Source organism: Tachysurus fulvidraco, chromosome 17, assembly GCF_022655615.1.
Source record: "Tachysurus fulvidraco isolate hzauxx_2018 chromosome 17, HZAU_PFXX_2.0, whole genome shotgun sequence".
Classification (NCBI taxonomy): domain Eukaryota; kingdom Metazoa; phylum Chordata; class Actinopteri; order Siluriformes; family Bagridae; genus Tachysurus; species Tachysurus fulvidraco.
Genome location: NC_062534.1, coordinates 19266282 through 19284900, shown reverse-complemented (window position 1 = coordinate 19284900; position 18619 = coordinate 19266282). Strand labels below are relative to the sequence as shown.

Below are 18619 nucleotides of genomic sequence, written 5' to 3'. Positions count from 1 at the left end.
AACACACAATTGTGTAGAACAGGGGTCCTCATTCTTGACCTTACTAATGCTCTTGTGACTGAATGGGCAAATCCCATCGAGTGGGGAAGTGGTAGCTTAGTGGTTAAGGTGTTGGACTACTGATCGGAAGGTTGTGAGTTCATATCCCAGGGCCACCAAGCTGTCACTCTTTGGCCCCTGAGCAAGGCCCTTATTGCTCAGCTGTATAAATGAGATAAATGTAAGTCTCTCTGGATAAGAATCCCCACAGACACACTTCAAAATCTGGAGGAAAGTTTTGCCAGGGAAATCTGTAATAGAATGCTCAACTTGCACAAGGGTGTACACGTCTGGTGTCCACAGATTTTTGACCATATATTGTATGTTTGTGTCATTTATGTAATGTGTGATTTCTGTATATTAAGGTTTTTTCTTTATATTTTTAAAATCAGTGTCTAGATTACTTTAAACATTTTTATCCTGACCGTATGCGAAGAAAACAGGACAGCACAGGAAATGCACTTGTAGCCTAAACATGATCTACTGAAGTACTATTTACAGCTATAAAAGCTTTGTTATTATGCATACATGTTTTATAAATTAGGAGAAAATATCCAGCAAATGTAAATGGGAGAGGCAGGAACACAAAAACATTTACCTCCTCAAATTTCTCTCACACACTCCTACTAGCCTCTCTTTCTAGCCTCCAGACTCTTTTATTGAAAATCAATAATAATTTAGTTTTTAGTAAGTACCCGAAGCCACTGTGTGCTGAGTGTGCGTGTGTGTATGACCTTTTCTGGGCAGCTGGGTGCTGCTTGGTTGGCTGGGAGGGCCTTCACTTGGCGAAAGATCTCCATTTGGGCTGAACTTATTGGACTGCTGGAGCTCCACACTGGCTTTGGTCTGCACTCCCAGTTTATCCGGGCCACCAGTCCCCTCTCCCTTACTGGCTATGGGATGCTCCACTGACCAGCAGGACTTCACATGATTTACCACAGCATCAACTAAAAGATTACAAAGTACAGTCAACTAAGTATACTATCCTCAGTATACTATACTGTATGTGCTCAATACGCTTGCATTTAATGGGTATATAAATACATAAGTTGCTATATATATCATTAAATACAATCAATTATATATATATATATAAAAAAAAAGCTTCAAAAATGTTGGATGTTTGTCAGAAGAGGAATTTTAGTACATGTGAGGTTTACCTGCCATACATTAAATGTCAGCATTTAACATAAGACCTTAAATAAAATTTCTTAAATAGAAACATGATAATTCGAATGTGCAGTTAATTAGTGCATTTAACATCCTGTGTGTGTGTGTGTGTGTGTGTGTGTGTGTGTGTGTGTGTGTGTGTGTGTGTGTGTGTGTGTGTGTGTGTGTGTGTGTGTATCTCAGAGTTAAGTGTATGGAAGTGTCAGCAATTCCGAATTTCCTGAATTGTTTCTGACTGAAGAAAGCTGTACCTTTAGGAGGGCTATGTATTGGACTCCTCTCGTTATTCCACTTAGGTTTGGATCTCTTCTTTTCTTCCTCACTGTCCGATGAGTGGGATGAAGCATACAAGCTGCTGTGATCATCCACTGAATGTTCACTGTCTGAATCAGAGTCTGAGCAATATGTGAAAATACACATAACACAACACAGCTGTAAAAGATGAGTCTCATTTTCAACAGCATCATTAATGGGAATAATACAAACATCCTGAATTGATTAATAAAACATTGATGGCGTAACTTGATTCATCGTTTAGAGTTTGATTATCATAATTACCATTATTATGGACCAGGTAATTTTTTTTTAGATTATAAGATCAGGTAAATTTATTATAAGATCCGGTAAAGTGATCATGATTTTATCCATACCTTCTTTTCTTTTGCTCTTTTTGAAGTTTACAGATGAATCTCCACCACACTGTGAATTTCTGCTGCTCTGGGTATTACTGTACTTCTGCTCACCCCTAAAGATCACACAGGTCATAATTAAACATGCATACAGTACGTCCACATTTATTTGCTTTACATGACATTCCCAAAACTTTGTAAAAGTATACTGGTGTGCTGAAAAGCCAGATTTGTTGGCATGACTTAAACAGTGCTAAAACATTAGGAGAATTATGACAGGCCCTACTCGAGCTACAGTGTTTGATACTGACATAACGTAACATTATTTGTTACAAACACAATCCCTCTGATTTTGGTTTAAATACACATTAGAGTTTGTACTGATATGGCTGTAACAGCTGGAGGCACGAATTCCTGCCCATTAGTCATGAGTAACAGAGCCACGTTTATATTTCACCAGTTAATGATCTATTATAGTTTCAGTAACAGTGAATCAGAAGTAAGAGCTGAATGTATTTTTAAAAATCGTTGTGCTATGTTTGCTTCAGAGACCGATCTGTATGTAAGGAGGAAGGGCAGTACCTGAGTGTGTAGGTGATGTAGTTGCTTCTGTGGCTTCTGCCTGATCTGGGTGAGTTCTCCAGGGACACCGTGGACTCTCCGATCGGTGTACGGTACAGACAGCCGTCCTCCGTGTATGCGTTCCCATTAAAAGAGCACTGGACAGAAATCAAATGATCAGATTTCTACAGATAGATGTAGGTTAGACCTACATTTCTATATTTACACCATGTAATATGTGGGATAATAAGTTGAGCTACATAAGTTGCTCTCTATACACAACAAGTCTTGATTCTTAACCCCACTTACAGTGAGCATAGTGCTATGGGTGGTGATGAGCTCCTCCGTTGGTACCTTCTTCACACCAAAGACAGTCTTCAGGTTCGTCCTTACATCTTTGTTGAGGATACAATGAAAGAAAAATATACAAATACCCTGCAAGGAAAAACATGAGTAAGCAATTAATGGCCACCTCAGACATTCTGAAATCACTTACACAATTTAAGCATACATGATTTTAAATCATCGTCATTAACACCAACATCAATGTAAACATACAACAAGAAAACTATCTACAACTGGCTGCTAAAAGTATAACAGACTTAAACTTCGTCATCTTTTTATACAGAATGAAATATAATCTAGAGTTATATGACACTGGAGCCAAATAACAGGGTTAAACTGCCTATGCTGTTCTCTGGAACAGCCCTCAGGAGTTACAGTGTTATACTGTAGATTACCTGCAGACAGCTGAGGATGGCGAACAGGTAGTGGAAAGTGAGCACATCACTGTTCACAGCCATCAGGCAGAGCAGCCAGGTGGCACTGATGAGCAGCAGTAGCAGGATGGCCATACGCAGAGCAGAGCTGCAAATAAAACAATGAATAAGAAGACATATAGAGCTATAAAGAGCTGTAAATCCAGCCATATAGAGGCATTTAAACAGAAAAGGTCTTACATTGCTCCTGAAGTCTCACTCTGGCGTCTCTGTCCACAAGAAGCCTTCGCTGCCAGCCCAAATATTACAATGTTTATCTGAAAACAAAAGGATATCAATTACCATTAATGTGCCTCATTTATTAATTTTTAGTAAAAGTGGGTTTAAATTTTTCTATTCAAATGGAACAAAAAAATAATAAATCCTGGCCAGAATTATAAATGTTTGGGCAAACTGATTTTTCTTCTCAACTCATGCATATATGTTGCTAAATTCTGATCACATATAAAGTGCATTAACAGCACAGTTAGTTTATATTTAGCACTGTCCACAATTAGATGAAATGACATGAAATTAAATAAAAAATAAACAGCAAAATCTTCAAGCAGTAATGCACGTCAAGCAAATTTATGGATTTCCTTTGGACTACTTTTATTTTTAATTATTAAGTCAATAATACACAAATGTTTTGCTAAATTATTGTGTGTAGTTGAAATATATATGCTACTTAATTGTGTCATGTAATAATCTGTATATACATTTGCAGCAACTCGTGCTATTTATAAGATCTAAAGCCAAACATTCGAATTTGAGTGAGTCTCCTTATACTGAAATTTTCAGGGTTTTTTTTCCTGAACTAACTGGATTTTCATAAATACCAAATTTCTTGCATAAGTGAAAGAGATAGTGAAAGGCTTACTGAATATCTCTCTCTCTCTCTCACACACACACACACACACACACACACACACACACACACACACACACACACACACACACACACACACACACACACACACACACTCACACACATACTAACCAACACTACAAAAGAGATGGGCCCTGTGATGCTCCAGATCAGAGTGTCATAAAGAGAAAGCCAGCAGAATTCAGGATTCCCATAACCCTGAGGATCCAATCCAACAGCCAGACCTGTCAAAGGAAGAAAGAATGAAAGAAAGAGAGAGAGAGAGAGAGAGAGAGAGAGAGAGAGAGAGAGAGAGAAAGAGAGAGAGAGAGAGTTTAAAACATTAAACTTTAAAAAACAATCACTATTAAATCATTAATAGTGTATTTTGTTTTGTTTATCTGACGGTGTCTTGATAATTATCAGTACACATTTGTTGTACATATACATCTAGGAGGATGAGAATAATTTTCCATGTCTGCATTGATATTTGCCTCACCTGTGATGATGGCAGGAAAGCCCCAGCCAAAGGAGTAGTAGAATCTCATTTGGCCATGGTTGACATTGCGTATCTCTGTCAGCATGCGGTAAATGTGCAGCCCCTCCACAAACATCCAGGCGAATGTGCACATATAGGAGTAGTGCAGCAGAATGGCCACCACTGTACACACAAACTACACATACAGGACATGTGGATTAGCAAAAATTACCTTAACAAATCATGCATTACATCTGTTTGCCACCATAATGGATTTCCATTATATTGCTCACACAGGGGTCATTCTCATACCTTCTCTTCACTCGGCCGTGTGGCACTGAGGCAACTTTAAAATGAGAGATTTAAAATAAAAAAAATTCTGAAGGTCAAATGTTTTTAGAATTTATAAATGAAGAAATGTCTACAACATACAGAAAGTAGATGTACTGAAACAGATTATTACTTTAAATAAAATACATAAAAACAAAATTTGGTTTGATTTGTTCTAATGAGGCAAGACATGGAAGAAAACAAGACAGATTTAAATAAAGTTACAGGCAAATGCTGACTGAAAAATCAATTGAAAGGTAATATTTTCAATATTATTTAAATATATTGTGTTATTTTTTTATTTATTGACCAGAATGAAAAACTCCCTAAATCCAATCTAACCAATCAATATATACACACAGACAGCTCAGAGAATCACAAAAAATTGACATAAACATGAACCTTTATCCAACATCATAATAAATAATCTGCTATTTCAAGGTCTGTATTTGGTCACTTACTGGGCTGTCAGTCTGATTGATGCCAGTGAGGAAGATGAGCTCAGAGAGGAAGATTGCTGCCACTAGATTTTTATGGATGCTGTGCAGGTTGGAGCGCAGTTTACGTAGTATAGCCAATAGGAGGAAGGTGATGAGGAGGGCCACAAGAGAGGCAGAGACAGTAGTGTAGGTCACCACCTTCAGGGGCAAGACATCTCCATGCTAAAAAACATAAGGTTTTTGTTAGGAAAATGCAGTATAGAGAATATCCTACTATAAATTGTTGTATTTATACAGTATTTGGCTCCCAACAGACACAGTGAGATAATTATGTTAGATGGTATAGTTGACCATTGGAAACTTTTGTGTACCTCTCTTTTGGAAATATCCATGAGGACAGCAAAACTGGCCAAGTGATTACACTGGCAGCTGATGTGTGTGGTGTTCCTGAAGACCAGTTCACAGCCTTTAGAGGACCAGGAGCCTGAGCGGCCCGACCTGCAAGAGACAGAAGCATCGATAAATAAAATCTTGCATATGTTCTTGCTGTGTTATGTTAATGAGTGCTGTTGAGATTTGACAACCAATCAAAAATTTGCCTGCATGCGTTTACCTAAAGCAGTCTCCAGACCACTGTGGATTGTTATTATTATAAAAAACACCTGATTACATCTGACCAAACCGGACCAAATAGCTTTGATTACTCTAAACCATACTTAGCAGGATTAGTCTGATATTTTTACTTTTGGGGCACATGTTCTGTCTTTGTTTTATTTGAACATACTATAGTAAACCATTCTGTGACCTGATGTAAAGATGAATAAAGATCACAAATGATTTGTTTATAATTTAATTAAAATATGAGAGCTCAGAGAGAAAGGCACGGACACATCGAGAACAGCAGCTAGACCAGCATATACTCACGAGACAGAGTGGTTCCAGAAAACACACACAGGTTTAGTCCTCTCCTGTGTCTCCAGCAGTCTGAACATCAGTGTGATGGGTGTGTGTAGTACAGGAGAGGTGCTCTCTCGCTCCTGGTGTGCTACCACACTCACTACAGGGCTGTTAATAACTGGACGACTGGGAAGTCTGGAGAAATTAAATTATTTATTAATTAAAATTATTTTTCAAAATAAAACAACATAAAACAGACATATAACAAATGAAAGAAAAATACTGTTGTGGACGGGCTGTTTTTCAAATCTGATTATTGACCTTCCCAGTCACCTGAACAACACTTGGGCAACGATTTCTAAGCCTATTTATGGTCTCTCTCATAGATGCAAATTACTCAATTAATCACTTAAGTAACTGTTTACAGCTGTTATAAATCTTGAATGTTCCAAAACATTAAATAGGAATATAATAGGAAAATAATGGGCGCCAGGTTGGTGACACATCACACCACTTCACCTGAGAGTGCGCCGGTCCTGGTCGTAGTTCTCAGGTAGAAGCTGACCTAAAGATCTGTAGATGATGACCAATGCAACACTCTGAGACTCTGCAACCTCAGCATGTCTACGTTTCTTAGCTGGTTGCCCAAAAGAAACGTGAGAGGGAGCTTCTGTTCCTTCAGGACTAACGTGTGGAATGGAAGGATCCCTCTGTGCAGGAGGTTCTGTGCCAAAGATGTCTGTGTACCACAGAGAAAATACTGTAATGTAAATTCTGTGGTGAGTTTTTAACAAAGCATTTATCAACCTCATAGCAATCCACAGATAAACAGGGACAAGAAAACCTACTTATCATGGAGGGTGAAGGGCAAATGTTAATCGTCATGATCTTTCAATACAGTAACCCTATAAAGATCTTATAAGGGGAGACGTGTGAGAAAGTTGACCTTGTGGTATTTTATACAAATCTCCAACACTGCAGCACTATTTGTGTACACCGCTTTCAAATTCTTCCGTAATTTGTAAATTAAGCTGCAAATTTGTCTGATTAATACAGAATGTACATTCTGGTTACTTTTCAGGATTTTTCGTTATGTCCACCACTGCATTGATTACATAAAACAAAAAATTAAAAAAATCATATCTATGAAATGATGTATACAAATTTAGTCTGACTGAAGAATTCTTGAAATCAGTGTACAAAAACATTTACATGTTACAAAATTATTTTTATTTATTTACGTTCGACCAATGTATTAATTGTTTGGAAATGTAGATACTACAGATATATAAATAAACAAATAAAAACAATGGTGTGTTGCTTTAATAGAACGAGATTCTTTTCCGGTAAGGTGAACGGGTGTAACATCTACCTCGCCTTCCTGCTGGCCTCATAAACGAGTCAGGGAAAATCACAGAGGACTCCAGCTCTTTGGAATAGACCTCTTTTATCTTGTGAAAGAGAGGGAGCTTTGCCTGGCTCACGGAGGAGGAATCCAGAAAGTCTACTGAAAAAACTGTCCAGAAAATAAAGAACTTTTGTAAATGGAGCACCATTTTTTCATTTCTATCACTTTTTAGACCAATCAACCGATTATATAATAACAATTGTAGAAATCTAACTGTCAGGAGCAATGTGTGACACTCTAACATTCCTAAAGGTGGGATTTGTTGCAGAAACTCACTCATGTTGTCTGTGACAATGGTGAAGGGTTTCAGGTAGGTCTTCCTCATATGCTGGACCAAAGTGTTTGCGTACTCTTCAAAATGATGCAGCAGGTCTGCACATCCTCCGTCTGAGTGCTGGATCTGCTCCCAGTGACCTTTATTGACCGGGTCTAGAATAGCACTGCATGCTCTTACCATGTCCTAAAACGATCACAAGCATACTGTAGTAACGTGGATAAAAATGCAATAATAATAGTTCTAATTTTACTCTGGCATGTAATTGTTCTTTTTGGGGGTTTTTTTTGTAGAACTTAAGCATGTACCCACAGTAGAGGTCTTCACGGGTCCACTTAGATCCGAAAACCCGAGGTCCGACCCGAGACCCGAGCGGGTTCGGGTCTAAAAGTTTCACGTGTACCTCGGACACGGGTTGGGTATAATAATAGCGGCATCGGGTCTCGGGTAATTAAAAATGAATGTGTTTTTACCGAACAGACCCGAGAAGAATTGTATCTCGCGTGTATTCATCGACTCGAGTCCTTTTCCAACCTCTCCTCTGTTTGCCAAGACCACTTGCGACATCGTGTGACTGGCGGTAAGCTAATTTTCATTGAAACAGACCTGTCAATCAATTTTGAATCCACGCTGTAGGGGTTACACCAAAGTAACATCAACATAAGTAACATTAATCCAGACGGGTTAAAAAAAATTGCCATCGGGTCGGGTCGGACTCGGGTCTAATTTTTTCGGGTTTGTCTCAGGTCGGGTCTTTCTTAAAAAATATATATATTTGCACATTGGGTTCGGGTAAAAAGTGATTTGGGTCACTTCTTTTCGGGTAAATTTTTTTAGACCCGAGAAGACCTCTAACCCACAGTGAGAGTCTCTTTTATGTTATTTTATGTTCTCTTACTCAGACCTATTACCCATTTTTCATCTGTGCTGTACCTCGTTAAAACTTGAATGATGTGTGGCAGACAAATCGAAGCCCTGCTGCAGACTTTCACGTTGCAGGATGCTGCTCATCAGCTGGTACGCTGCTCTCACGTCACTCCCGTACAGTCGCTCTGTGCTCTCTGTGGCACTATGCAACATGGCCACCAGGCTTGTAGACATCTCGACATCCAGTCTGGACATGTTGGCATGAAGCTCCTCACTCTGACGCAGCAGACATATTAATAAATAGTATTTACATTAATTCACTTAGTGAGCAACATCTCATGTAAAATATTGCATATGCTTTATTAAAAATTTCAGCTTGAGGATCAACATTTGTTTGTTAAAAAGTCATGTAAAGCAGCGCATAGTCAATAATATATAAGAACAGAAAAAAAACAAATGTTCCTCGACATCACAAAAACAAATGTTTGAGTTATAAGGACTACTCACTTCTTTCATGAGCTTGGTGAAGGTAGCAGAGGTGCAGTTGAAGAGCTCTGGCGGAAGCCAACCATCCTTATCGCTGCAGTGGCGAATAGCTGTGCCTGCAGAAATCATATGGAGGAAGAGCAACACACACGTTGTGGACATGTGAATGAATTTATAAATGAGTGCTTATTAAACCCTTACTGAAAGTCACTGTGTACGACTTTAATGGGGAACTTCACAAAACCTAAGGCTATGGGTTAAATCATAGTATTACAACGGTATAACAGCATAACATTTGACCTCATACATTAATTAAGGCTTAAGGAATAAAACACAACAACATGAGGTGTTGGGGTCATTTTTCAGTAACAACAATAACAAGAGATGGGGGACTCGAGTCATATGACTTGACTCGAATCAGACTTAAGTCGCAAATTTGAGACTTGCTTGACAAATATTAAAAAAAGACTCGACTTGACTTTGACTTGACCTTCATGACTTGAGACTTGACTCAGACTTGAGTTAAATGACTCAGAGATGGGGGACTCGACTTGACTCAAGTCAGACTTAAGTCGCAAATTTGAGACTTGCTTGACAAATATTTAAAAAAGACTTGTTTTGACTTTGACTTGACATTCATGACTTAAAACTTACAGTACTTGTGACTTGCACATGTGTGCCTTACTCCCACCTCTGGCAATAACACATTTTACACCAATTTTTTTTTTGCCCAATTTAGTGACAAACGATATCCATTTACAATTCACTTTCTATGTTGTGGAGTGTCCATGAAACAAATGAGAAAGAACATCTGACTAATACAAATACATGCAATTAAAATTCAGCATTAATGTGACATAAATGTTAAACAATGCAGAGAGCCTTAACTAATCCTACAATATATATGACTGTTCCTTAGGATGGTAAACATTACAGTATCCTGGTTTCATTAGGGAATTTAAGTATATTACATGTATAACAATGATACTGTGGTGTCTTATGGTAACTGAGTTTGTTATACTCATGACATTATATTTTTCATTGATTACTTTTGACTAACTTACCGCTAGATCCTTTGGGACAGTTTGTTGCTGCAGGGCCACCAATCCTAGTCCTGGGCCACCAGATGCCTGCTTCGAAGGCCTTAGGGCAACTGTCGTAAACCACTGAGAGAGTGTGTTAAGCGTTAGAGTAAGAGAGGGTGAGAGAGACTAAGAAACTTTTGTGCTTCAGTTTCACTAATGAGGCATCTGGAGTCATGGAGCATTTTTATCCTCATTAAAAAGCAACAAAATCTGCAGTTATGTTCATAGCAACGCTAATCCAAAGTGGGCATTAGGTTGCACCGCATTTTCAGCTTTAACCATATTTAGTATATATACTGTAACTGGTGTAAAGTTCACACTGTTCAATCAGCTTTAATGAGTTACAGTTTACATACCCACACAGCCACTGGAGGTCACCTCAGCATAGGGGTTGTCACAGCGGTTACACTGACGTCCCACAACCCCAATCTTACACGGACACTGACCGGTCACAGGGTCACAGGTACGAGAGTTAGATCCCAGGTGGAAACACTCGCATGGGGAACAGATGTCACTTCCTTCTAGACGGTAGTAATTATCCTGACACACACACACACGCACACACAAAATGAATTACATACTTCAGTTGTTTGTCCTGATAACATTTTCCTGGTAGCTACTAAACAATTATTAGTAGGTACTGAGTAATATGCATGAAAATAAATACATCGAAATAAAATAATCAAATAATAGGCCTTGTGTTTAAGAGGTTAAGGTGAACAAATGTGAATAGCAAGAACTGATTTTGAAGATTGATGAATAAATGAATGTAAGGCATACCAAACGAATTCGTACTTACGTTTTTATCATAGCTTAGACATGAAATATAAACACTGTATATTAGCAGAGAAATCTTTATGTATGTTGATTGTGGTGTTGCTTTTATTATTATTTTCTTTAATGTGGCATGATTAAATGTGGCTTTGATACTGAAAATACTGTATATGGTTAGGATACAGACAACCTAAAAACAACCAAGAAAAACTACACTGATTCTCAAAGCAATGCCTCGGAAGTCATCAGGGGCGGTTCAAGGCCTTTTTTAGGGTGGCTCCAGCCCCCCTGTCTGTGATCTCAGCCACCCGAAAACTAAAAGTATCATTTTTACTTTCATAAATAAACAATAAAAATGACGTTAAAATGCAGGACATGTCGTCGTTGGAAAATAAATTAATTTATCAGTTCGAACCAAGAGCGTTTTTTTTACTTTGCTTTTACGCACGTGCGTTGTAGTCTTTCAAAAGTGCGTCATCGGCTGTCTGCTTTATTTGAACGGAGAAGCATAGAGTCAGTCGGAGCTGGAAGCATTTATCTATAACGTTAATCGGCGGAAAACCACAAAGACGGCAACCAAAAGCAGGGAAATTTCACTATTCTTATTACCAGAGTTGATAACACAAACAAAATATTAATGCAAAAATCCATAGAAATACTAAATAAAAAAATAACATTTATTGATTTGGTCTTTGTCTTGTGAATATTTTTTTATTAATGACTGCATTCATTGGAAACACTGTTCGTAGAGAGTGCACACATACATGAACTGATTTGATTCAAGACTGGCATCATTACATCATGCATAAAATTCTGGTGTCCACTTTTGCTATTTTAAATAATAGCATAACTTTTGGCTTACTATGTTTTCATATAATATATAATATAAAACTCTTCTTGTTTTAAATTCTCACTGAGAATTAAAACCACCTAAAGATGAAATCCTAGAACCGCCCCTGAAAGTCATCATCAGTGACGCCATTTCAGGTAAACAACATTAACATCGAAACAAAGCTCGATAAAGCTTTTTTCCCCTGTTCACCGTCACCATTTTTCCCCTGTTATTTTTAACACTGTTATTTAGTTAGTGTTTGATTGCATAGTTATGACTTTTTTCTCTGGACTACCCTTTTTTGCATATAGTACTGAACTGTTTTAATAAAAGCTTCTGATTCGAGTATTAATCTCCACACATCTCCACTGAGTCTGTCTCAAACTTAAATTTCCAAAAGCTTTACTAAAATAACTACATTTAAATTAGGACTCTGCTATATTCCTGGCAAGAGTTTCTCAGTATGCACAAGTTTACATGATTGCTTTTTAAGCTGGAGCTTGAATATATGGGAGGATGTTGTTTGTACCTTGCAGCTGCACGCACCCGTCGTCTTGTTGCAGTCTCTTTTGAAGCCTTTGTGCACATCACAGTTGCACGGGCCGCAGCTTGGGTAACCCCACCATCCTCGAGGACACGGCTGGTTTCCTCTGTGTACACGTGTGTGTGACAGAAACAGAGACCGGGAGAGACACAGGAAACATTAACTGAAAAAATCAGTCAAATAAACAACAAGCAGCCGAAGAGTCAACACTTCCAGCAGAGACCAAAGATACTTAAAGAATTTTCTTTCACATGCCAGTGCGAGAGGCAGAAGTGGGCTTAGTGTTAGCTTTTCACGTTTGAGCCCCAAAGGCACAACACAAAACAACATGTGTGTTTGCTTTTAGAAAAGATGTCAAAACCCACTTGACAATCCGAGTAATGAGGAAATTCTTAAGTTGTCAAAATGTCAATAAAAAATGACTCAAAGTTTAAGCCGGGTTTTGTAACAAGGTATTAAAATGAACATTCATCAGTTAAAACTGGAGAAGATCTACAAGTGTAAAGCAGCTACATGTATGCAGCTTTTTCTAATAAATTTTTAAAATCTAGATTTAAAGTACAGTGGCATGTAAATAATCAAAATTCAGGTAGTTTTGTGTCACCACACCTTTGACGAATATCTTCATAGAACTACAAGTCAAAAAAAGTGTTAATCCTCTAATACCACAGCAATTTTCCAACAATTACAATTTTTATTGTATCAGCATTGTTTTTACTACTGACTGGTTATTTATACCACAGACCGATTGACACCAGTGCTTAAATAACAGACTAAATAAAAGAAAACATTGTTTGTTAGTGGTGCATTGCTGCAATTGGTGATGAACAGTTCAGTTTTCCACCAGTTTTGCACTATATATGTGGTGCAATTTTACAGGTTTTTTAATGTGCGAATAATGTATACTTTTTCACAACATTATACATTTTTATTATGATTCTGTCAGGACTCAGCCTGGACTTTTCATTAGTTACGTTTGGTTACCCTAATCATTGTCAGTCATTGTTAAGTGTCATCATTTGTATTGTTTTAGTCCTCATCTTTTACTGTTTTGTCTTCATTATTTATTAAACCCCTTTCATTTGAAGTTATCCTGCGTATGTGTCTGTCTCCTTCCTTCCTGACTGTGACAGATTCATGATTCATCATGATGTAAATTTTTGAATTTTTCTTCTTGCTGTTTTCTTTGAAACAAGCCTTTTCTCATGACCAATCAGACAAAAAAGCAGCATTAACCTCAGCATGCCATTTATTCTGGACTCAGGCCATGCAGGGTTAGGATACTGAGGAGGTCAGATTGAAGATTGAAATAAAAGCTACCTGTGCTGGCAGTACTGCCCGTAGTAGTTGTGTCCACATTCGCATGTGTAACCATGAGGCCTGCGCACGCAGCTGGATGTGTGTTCACACGGGTTCAGCAAGCATGCATCCACACAGTCACTCCCAAAGTAACCTGCCACACAGCCCCAAAGCAGACACATTTCACACACGAGTACACACACACGTTCAAATCCCTGTGTGTTGCTCATGCACCCACTCCCACACACAGACACAGACACACACATACTCTTTTTGGAACGTAATATGATACACTAACAGAATTCTGTGAATAGCATTAATCTGATTTTTCCCTCTCCTAATTCCTTCAGCCAAACAAACCTCAGCTTTAGTTGTAGTCAATCATGTGCTATTGTGCACATGAATTGTGCACATGAACTTTTCTCCAAACACTGAGCTGAAACATAATGTGCTGTAATGAGATCAAGACCTCACATGAATCTTACCTGGCTCACAAACACAGGAATGTGAGGCCCAGTAGTCTCTGCAGCGGCTGTGTGTGGGACAAACACTGGACGCACACGTGTCGGGTACATCGCATCCGTCCTTCACTCGCACCTTCAGAGCCTGATGCATGTTAATGTTCCCTGTGTTGGAGGTGGTCTCACCCATCCGTACGCCCTACGTATATAATAACAGATAAACAAATGTGTGTGTATTTGATTACATGTGTATGTGCTACTAATACACATATTTAAAACATTTAAGTACAATGACGATTTCATGTTCATTTATTAGAATGGTATATTCTTGTGTGTGTGTGTGTGTGTGTGTATTTGCATGTGTGTGTGTATTTTTTCAAGATGGAACTTACCTGCATGCAGCCATTAAATCCATTTAGCACAGAGCCATCATTTTTCATCAGACCTCCGACATACAGACTGTTCAGCTTCAGTCCTGGCAGCTCATTTCCAATTTCAACTGTCCTCTACTCATCGAGGCAGAACACACAGAAAAGAAAAAAAACTCAATTAAATATCACACATACTCCCAAGTCCAGATATTTATGAGTGAGCAACGTAGATTAACCTTCTCCAGAAAGGTTATTTTATTTAAAATCTTTCATCTATGTTTTAATTGAAGAGACCTGGTCTACTGAGTAATAGGCAATGAGATCAGGTGGACATTCAGGCACACCTGGAACATTCCGTAGTCCAGAGAGACCAGGGCCATGTACTTTATATCCTTTCCATCTTTTCCACTCTTCAGCTCCACCAGGATGTGATGCCACTCACCATCGTTGACCCGTACCTGTGGAAAATCCAGTAGAGCTACACGCCTTGTGCCTACAAACACCTGGAAACGCACGTGCATGTTAATGACCTGCAAGACACAAACAAAGAGATAACACAACGTTTAATTTACAATTTTTTTTAGATGTTCTCTTTTTTGATTTTGACCTTTTCACATGTGAATCCACTGTTTTTTAAATGGCAATGATTTATTCACATGCTCCATTTATTTGGTGGTGATATAGTTTATGTGGCAGAAACAGAACAGTATGAGCATAAGTAATAAATAAAATACCACAATGTGGTTAAAGTATTAAATCAGAACATGTGGATTAATTGTACGACTTTAACATAAATGAAACTGTTATATGTACATTTACATTTACTGCATTTGGTAAACACCCCGATCCAGAGCAACGTACAACAGTGCATTTAAGTTTCTTTATTGATGAATACATTAAAACTAGTTCACTAGGATACAGACTTAGGACACCAAAAGTGCTAGTTTAAGTATTTCAGGAAGAGACTCAGATGTTCGGATATATACTATGCTATATATAGGTGCTATATATACACCTACCTACTAACCTGAGAGATGGTGGGAACAGTTGAGCAGTGCTGGTAGATCTGAGGGAACTTGTATGGCAGATGTGCCACATAATTTAAGGCTAACTGTTAACAAAACGTGTTGTTCAATAAAAAATGTAGACTGTATTATACAGTGAAATGCTCTGTTAAAAATGTTTATGTAATATTAATAGAAAGGGTCTCCAGGTGTCAGGGCTTTGGAAAAAGTCTGTAAGTCCCTGGAAGAGTTGTCATGATAGAGAAGATTCTCAGTAACATGAAAAGTTGTGTAGTTTTGTGAATAATCCTGGTTTGGATTATTTTTGTATAACTTTATGTCCTATTCCCTACATATCATTTCATGATTGTCACTAAGATTCCCAAGAGGATAAGTCCTTTTAAAAATACTACAGTGCCAAAATACTACAAATAAATAGCATGTGAACAATGTGATACATTACTATATGTTTTACTCTGCAAAATCCTGCAAATACACACCAGTAAACTAAATTTAGACAGCTCCCCAGCGCTGGCCTGGATTAGAGAACCAGCACTTTTACGGGTTCTAAACATCAAGCCGATGTACCACGGGATCGTTATAGTGATGTCAGGGTCGGTCCATGAAGCCAGAGCGTAACCATCAAAGTGCAACGGTGAGAGCATCACTGAAGAGAGAAAAGCATAGTCAGCGTTACAGCAGAACACAGCTCTAAACTTAGACAGAACAATAATCCTACTCAATTATCTTTAAGCAGACATACTTCCTTTGATCGCTTCTCTGTGGGAAAGTAAACATACCTTCAGCAGACAAGAAGGCATTTCATGCTATTTTTTAAAAGATTTTCTTTTTAAGCTAAAAACAGTCCCAATTGTTTGTGTGTGGTCAAATATTTTCCAGTCAACCAGTAGGGAGCCTCCTAATGAGGACCATACAGCATTCATGCTTGCTGATTGTTCGAGGCGAAAAATTTTACTTCTGCTTGTCAGTGCCAGATGAGCTAGACTTACAGCAGTGAGGCTCAATGCTGATAGAAAGACCTGGAACTCAGAGAGGCTAGAGATTGGTTACAGTATGACTCTCATAGTAGTTCTCTAACATAGTGTTAAAGTAGTATCATGACAGTGTTCTTAAGTCTGTGAAGTGCATTAACTCTAATATGTTAGCTTCCCTATTGTAACAGCTTATAGAGTTGGGTTGCATGGTGGATGTGCACCATAATCTAAGGCTAATTGTTAATAAAACATGATCGACAATTTAACAAATAAAGTAATCCTGTCAGGAAATGTCTGTAAGTTTGTGATACATTGGGGATTGTAGAGTTTTTCTCACTACTGACACGCTGTGAGTTTTTAAACTGCACTACTAAATATGCATCTGTCTGTCTTCAAACATTCCTGCATCTTCATGCCCAAGTGATATATTGAAAAAAACGATAAAATGGCAATTTACATCAATTATTGATTGTAAGAAAATAGCAAGAACATTCTTGCTAGTCAGACAATTAACTAATACATATGTTCTTCTTTAGCTGTACACTTTAGCTCTGAGGGTCAAGAAGCTAACAGCAACTAAATGGACCATCAAGCATACTGAACACGTCCTAGAGAGCCATTAATGGTTCTAAGTGAAACTTTGAATAAAAGGGTTTAACAATCCAAAAATCCCATGAGGAACCTTTTTATATATAACAATATATTTATATAATAAATATAACATTATATTTAACAACCACATTAACATCCAGTTTTCTGCTTTTGAATTTTAAAGGTCAGGGAGTCTCAGCGTATTGTGTACTGAGACTTTAAACAACCTTGGTTTATAATGAGTGGCATAAGCAAGCCGAATTCAACAGTGGGATCTCAAAGAATTAGGACAGACTAAGCCCTCTGAAAGTGTTAAGCCACTTATGATTTCCTGCGCTAAGATTAAGTGCACAATTCATCATATCCAGCATGTCACACTGCACGTGGCATAACTGCATCCATGGTGGTGAAGGTGCTAAAACATAGACTGACCTGGCACTCAAGAGTTTTCTAAGTGGCCATAAGTGGGACTTTCTATATGTTTTCCTATATTCCTGTATTATTGCCCCTATTGACCACAACAATTTACCAGAAATGATTATGAATTTGTCAATGACTGACACATCACACTTTCTATCAGTTTCCTCTTACATTAGTAAATCAGTATACTTATATATATAGTATATATAGTATATATAAACTTTATATAACATTGCAGAACGTACGTGAAACAAGTTAATTCCTATTGTCATTTAAGTCTGTTTCATTGTGTAGTAAACAGAGGTTCTCTTACCTTGCTCACAGTTCTTTCCTCCATAAGCCAGTGGACATTTACAGGAGTGTGTGTTCCACTTGTTCACACACAGTCCTCCATTGTGACACACACTGTTGCTGCAGAAATTACTCTTTGCCAGACAACCTGCAAAAGCACTGACTAAGTTTACAAAGGCGTAATGAACCAATGAGCCTCCCTACATCCTACAGAAGATGCTGTGCTTTAGTATTCAGTGTGTGTATAGAATATCTAACCTGCAGCGGTGCCGTTGTTAGCAACGAAGCCGGCCATATCAATGGGTTTGCTGTCAATCGTGAGGTTCCTTATGCAGCCCACAAAATCTCGGTTTCTTACTGGGAAATCCTCAGGTAGGTCAGGAACTCCACCCAGGAGCAAAGGGCCTGTGAGATCCAGAGATCTGCACAAACATGTGACACATGAGGTCCCAATCTTCCAAACAAACTGCATCGAGAGTGCTTCTTTAAGTTGTGTCAAATAAAATGTGACAAATACTTACTTTATATCATTACACAAATTGTTGAGCAAAAATGTTTTTAACCAAACAGATAGAACATTACCACTTTAGTTTTTTCAAATGTTTTTAAGAAATAAGAAATAACATGTGAAATAGCTCAAAATTAAGATCGGTGTAATACATGCAGCATTACAGCATTTGCTAAGCCTAAAATCTTTGGGAGTCTGCTCATTACGAGTACATGACCTTCCATTTCAAAGCGATTACC

At 38.1% G+C, this 18619-nt stretch overlaps 1 protein-coding gene across 1 annotated transcript in view; it reads right to left on the bottom strand.

The window, feature by feature from the left end:
- Window positions 1-18619, bottom strand: part of celsr1b (cadherin EGF LAG seven-pass G-type receptor 1b) — a 46894-nt gene that overhangs the window by 2932 nt on the left and 25343 nt on the right. The window contains exons 7-33 of the mRNA XM_027135355.2: window positions 18131-18294; window positions 17895-18020; window positions 16076-16242; window positions 14916-15101; window positions 14593-14706; window positions 14225-14399; window positions 13761-13893; window positions 12426-12546; window positions 10647-10830; window positions 10270-10371; window positions 9227-9321; window positions 8786-8995; window positions 7855-8038; window positions 7543-7686; window positions 6690-6909; window positions 6198-6365; window positions 5645-5771; window positions 5295-5495; window positions 4525-4699; window positions 4158-4270; window positions 3359-3435; window positions 3140-3266; window positions 2709-2834; window positions 2421-2557; window positions 1860-1954; window positions 1461-1604; window positions 774-986 (exon numbers count right to left, since the gene is read on the bottom strand). Of these exons, the coding sequence (XP_026991156.2) occupies window positions 774-986; window positions 1461-1604; window positions 1860-1954; window positions 2421-2557; window positions 2709-2834; window positions 3140-3266; window positions 3359-3435; window positions 4158-4270; window positions 4525-4699; window positions 5295-5495; window positions 5645-5771; window positions 6198-6365; window positions 6690-6909; window positions 7543-7686; window positions 7855-8038; window positions 8786-8995; window positions 9227-9321; window positions 10270-10371; window positions 10647-10830; window positions 12426-12546; window positions 13761-13893; window positions 14225-14399; window positions 14593-14706; window positions 14916-15101; window positions 16076-16242; window positions 17895-18020; window positions 18131-18294 (4028 nt within the window). The remainder of the gene's footprint in view (window positions 1-773; window positions 987-1460; window positions 1605-1859; window positions 1955-2420; window positions 2558-2708; window positions 2835-3139; window positions 3267-3358; window positions 3436-4157; window positions 4271-4524; window positions 4700-5294; window positions 5496-5644; window positions 5772-6197; window positions 6366-6689; window positions 6910-7542; window positions 7687-7854; window positions 8039-8785; window positions 8996-9226; window positions 9322-10269; window positions 10372-10646; window positions 10831-12425; window positions 12547-13760; window positions 13894-14224; window positions 14400-14592; window positions 14707-14915; window positions 15102-16075; window positions 16243-17894; window positions 18021-18130; window positions 18295-18619) is intronic.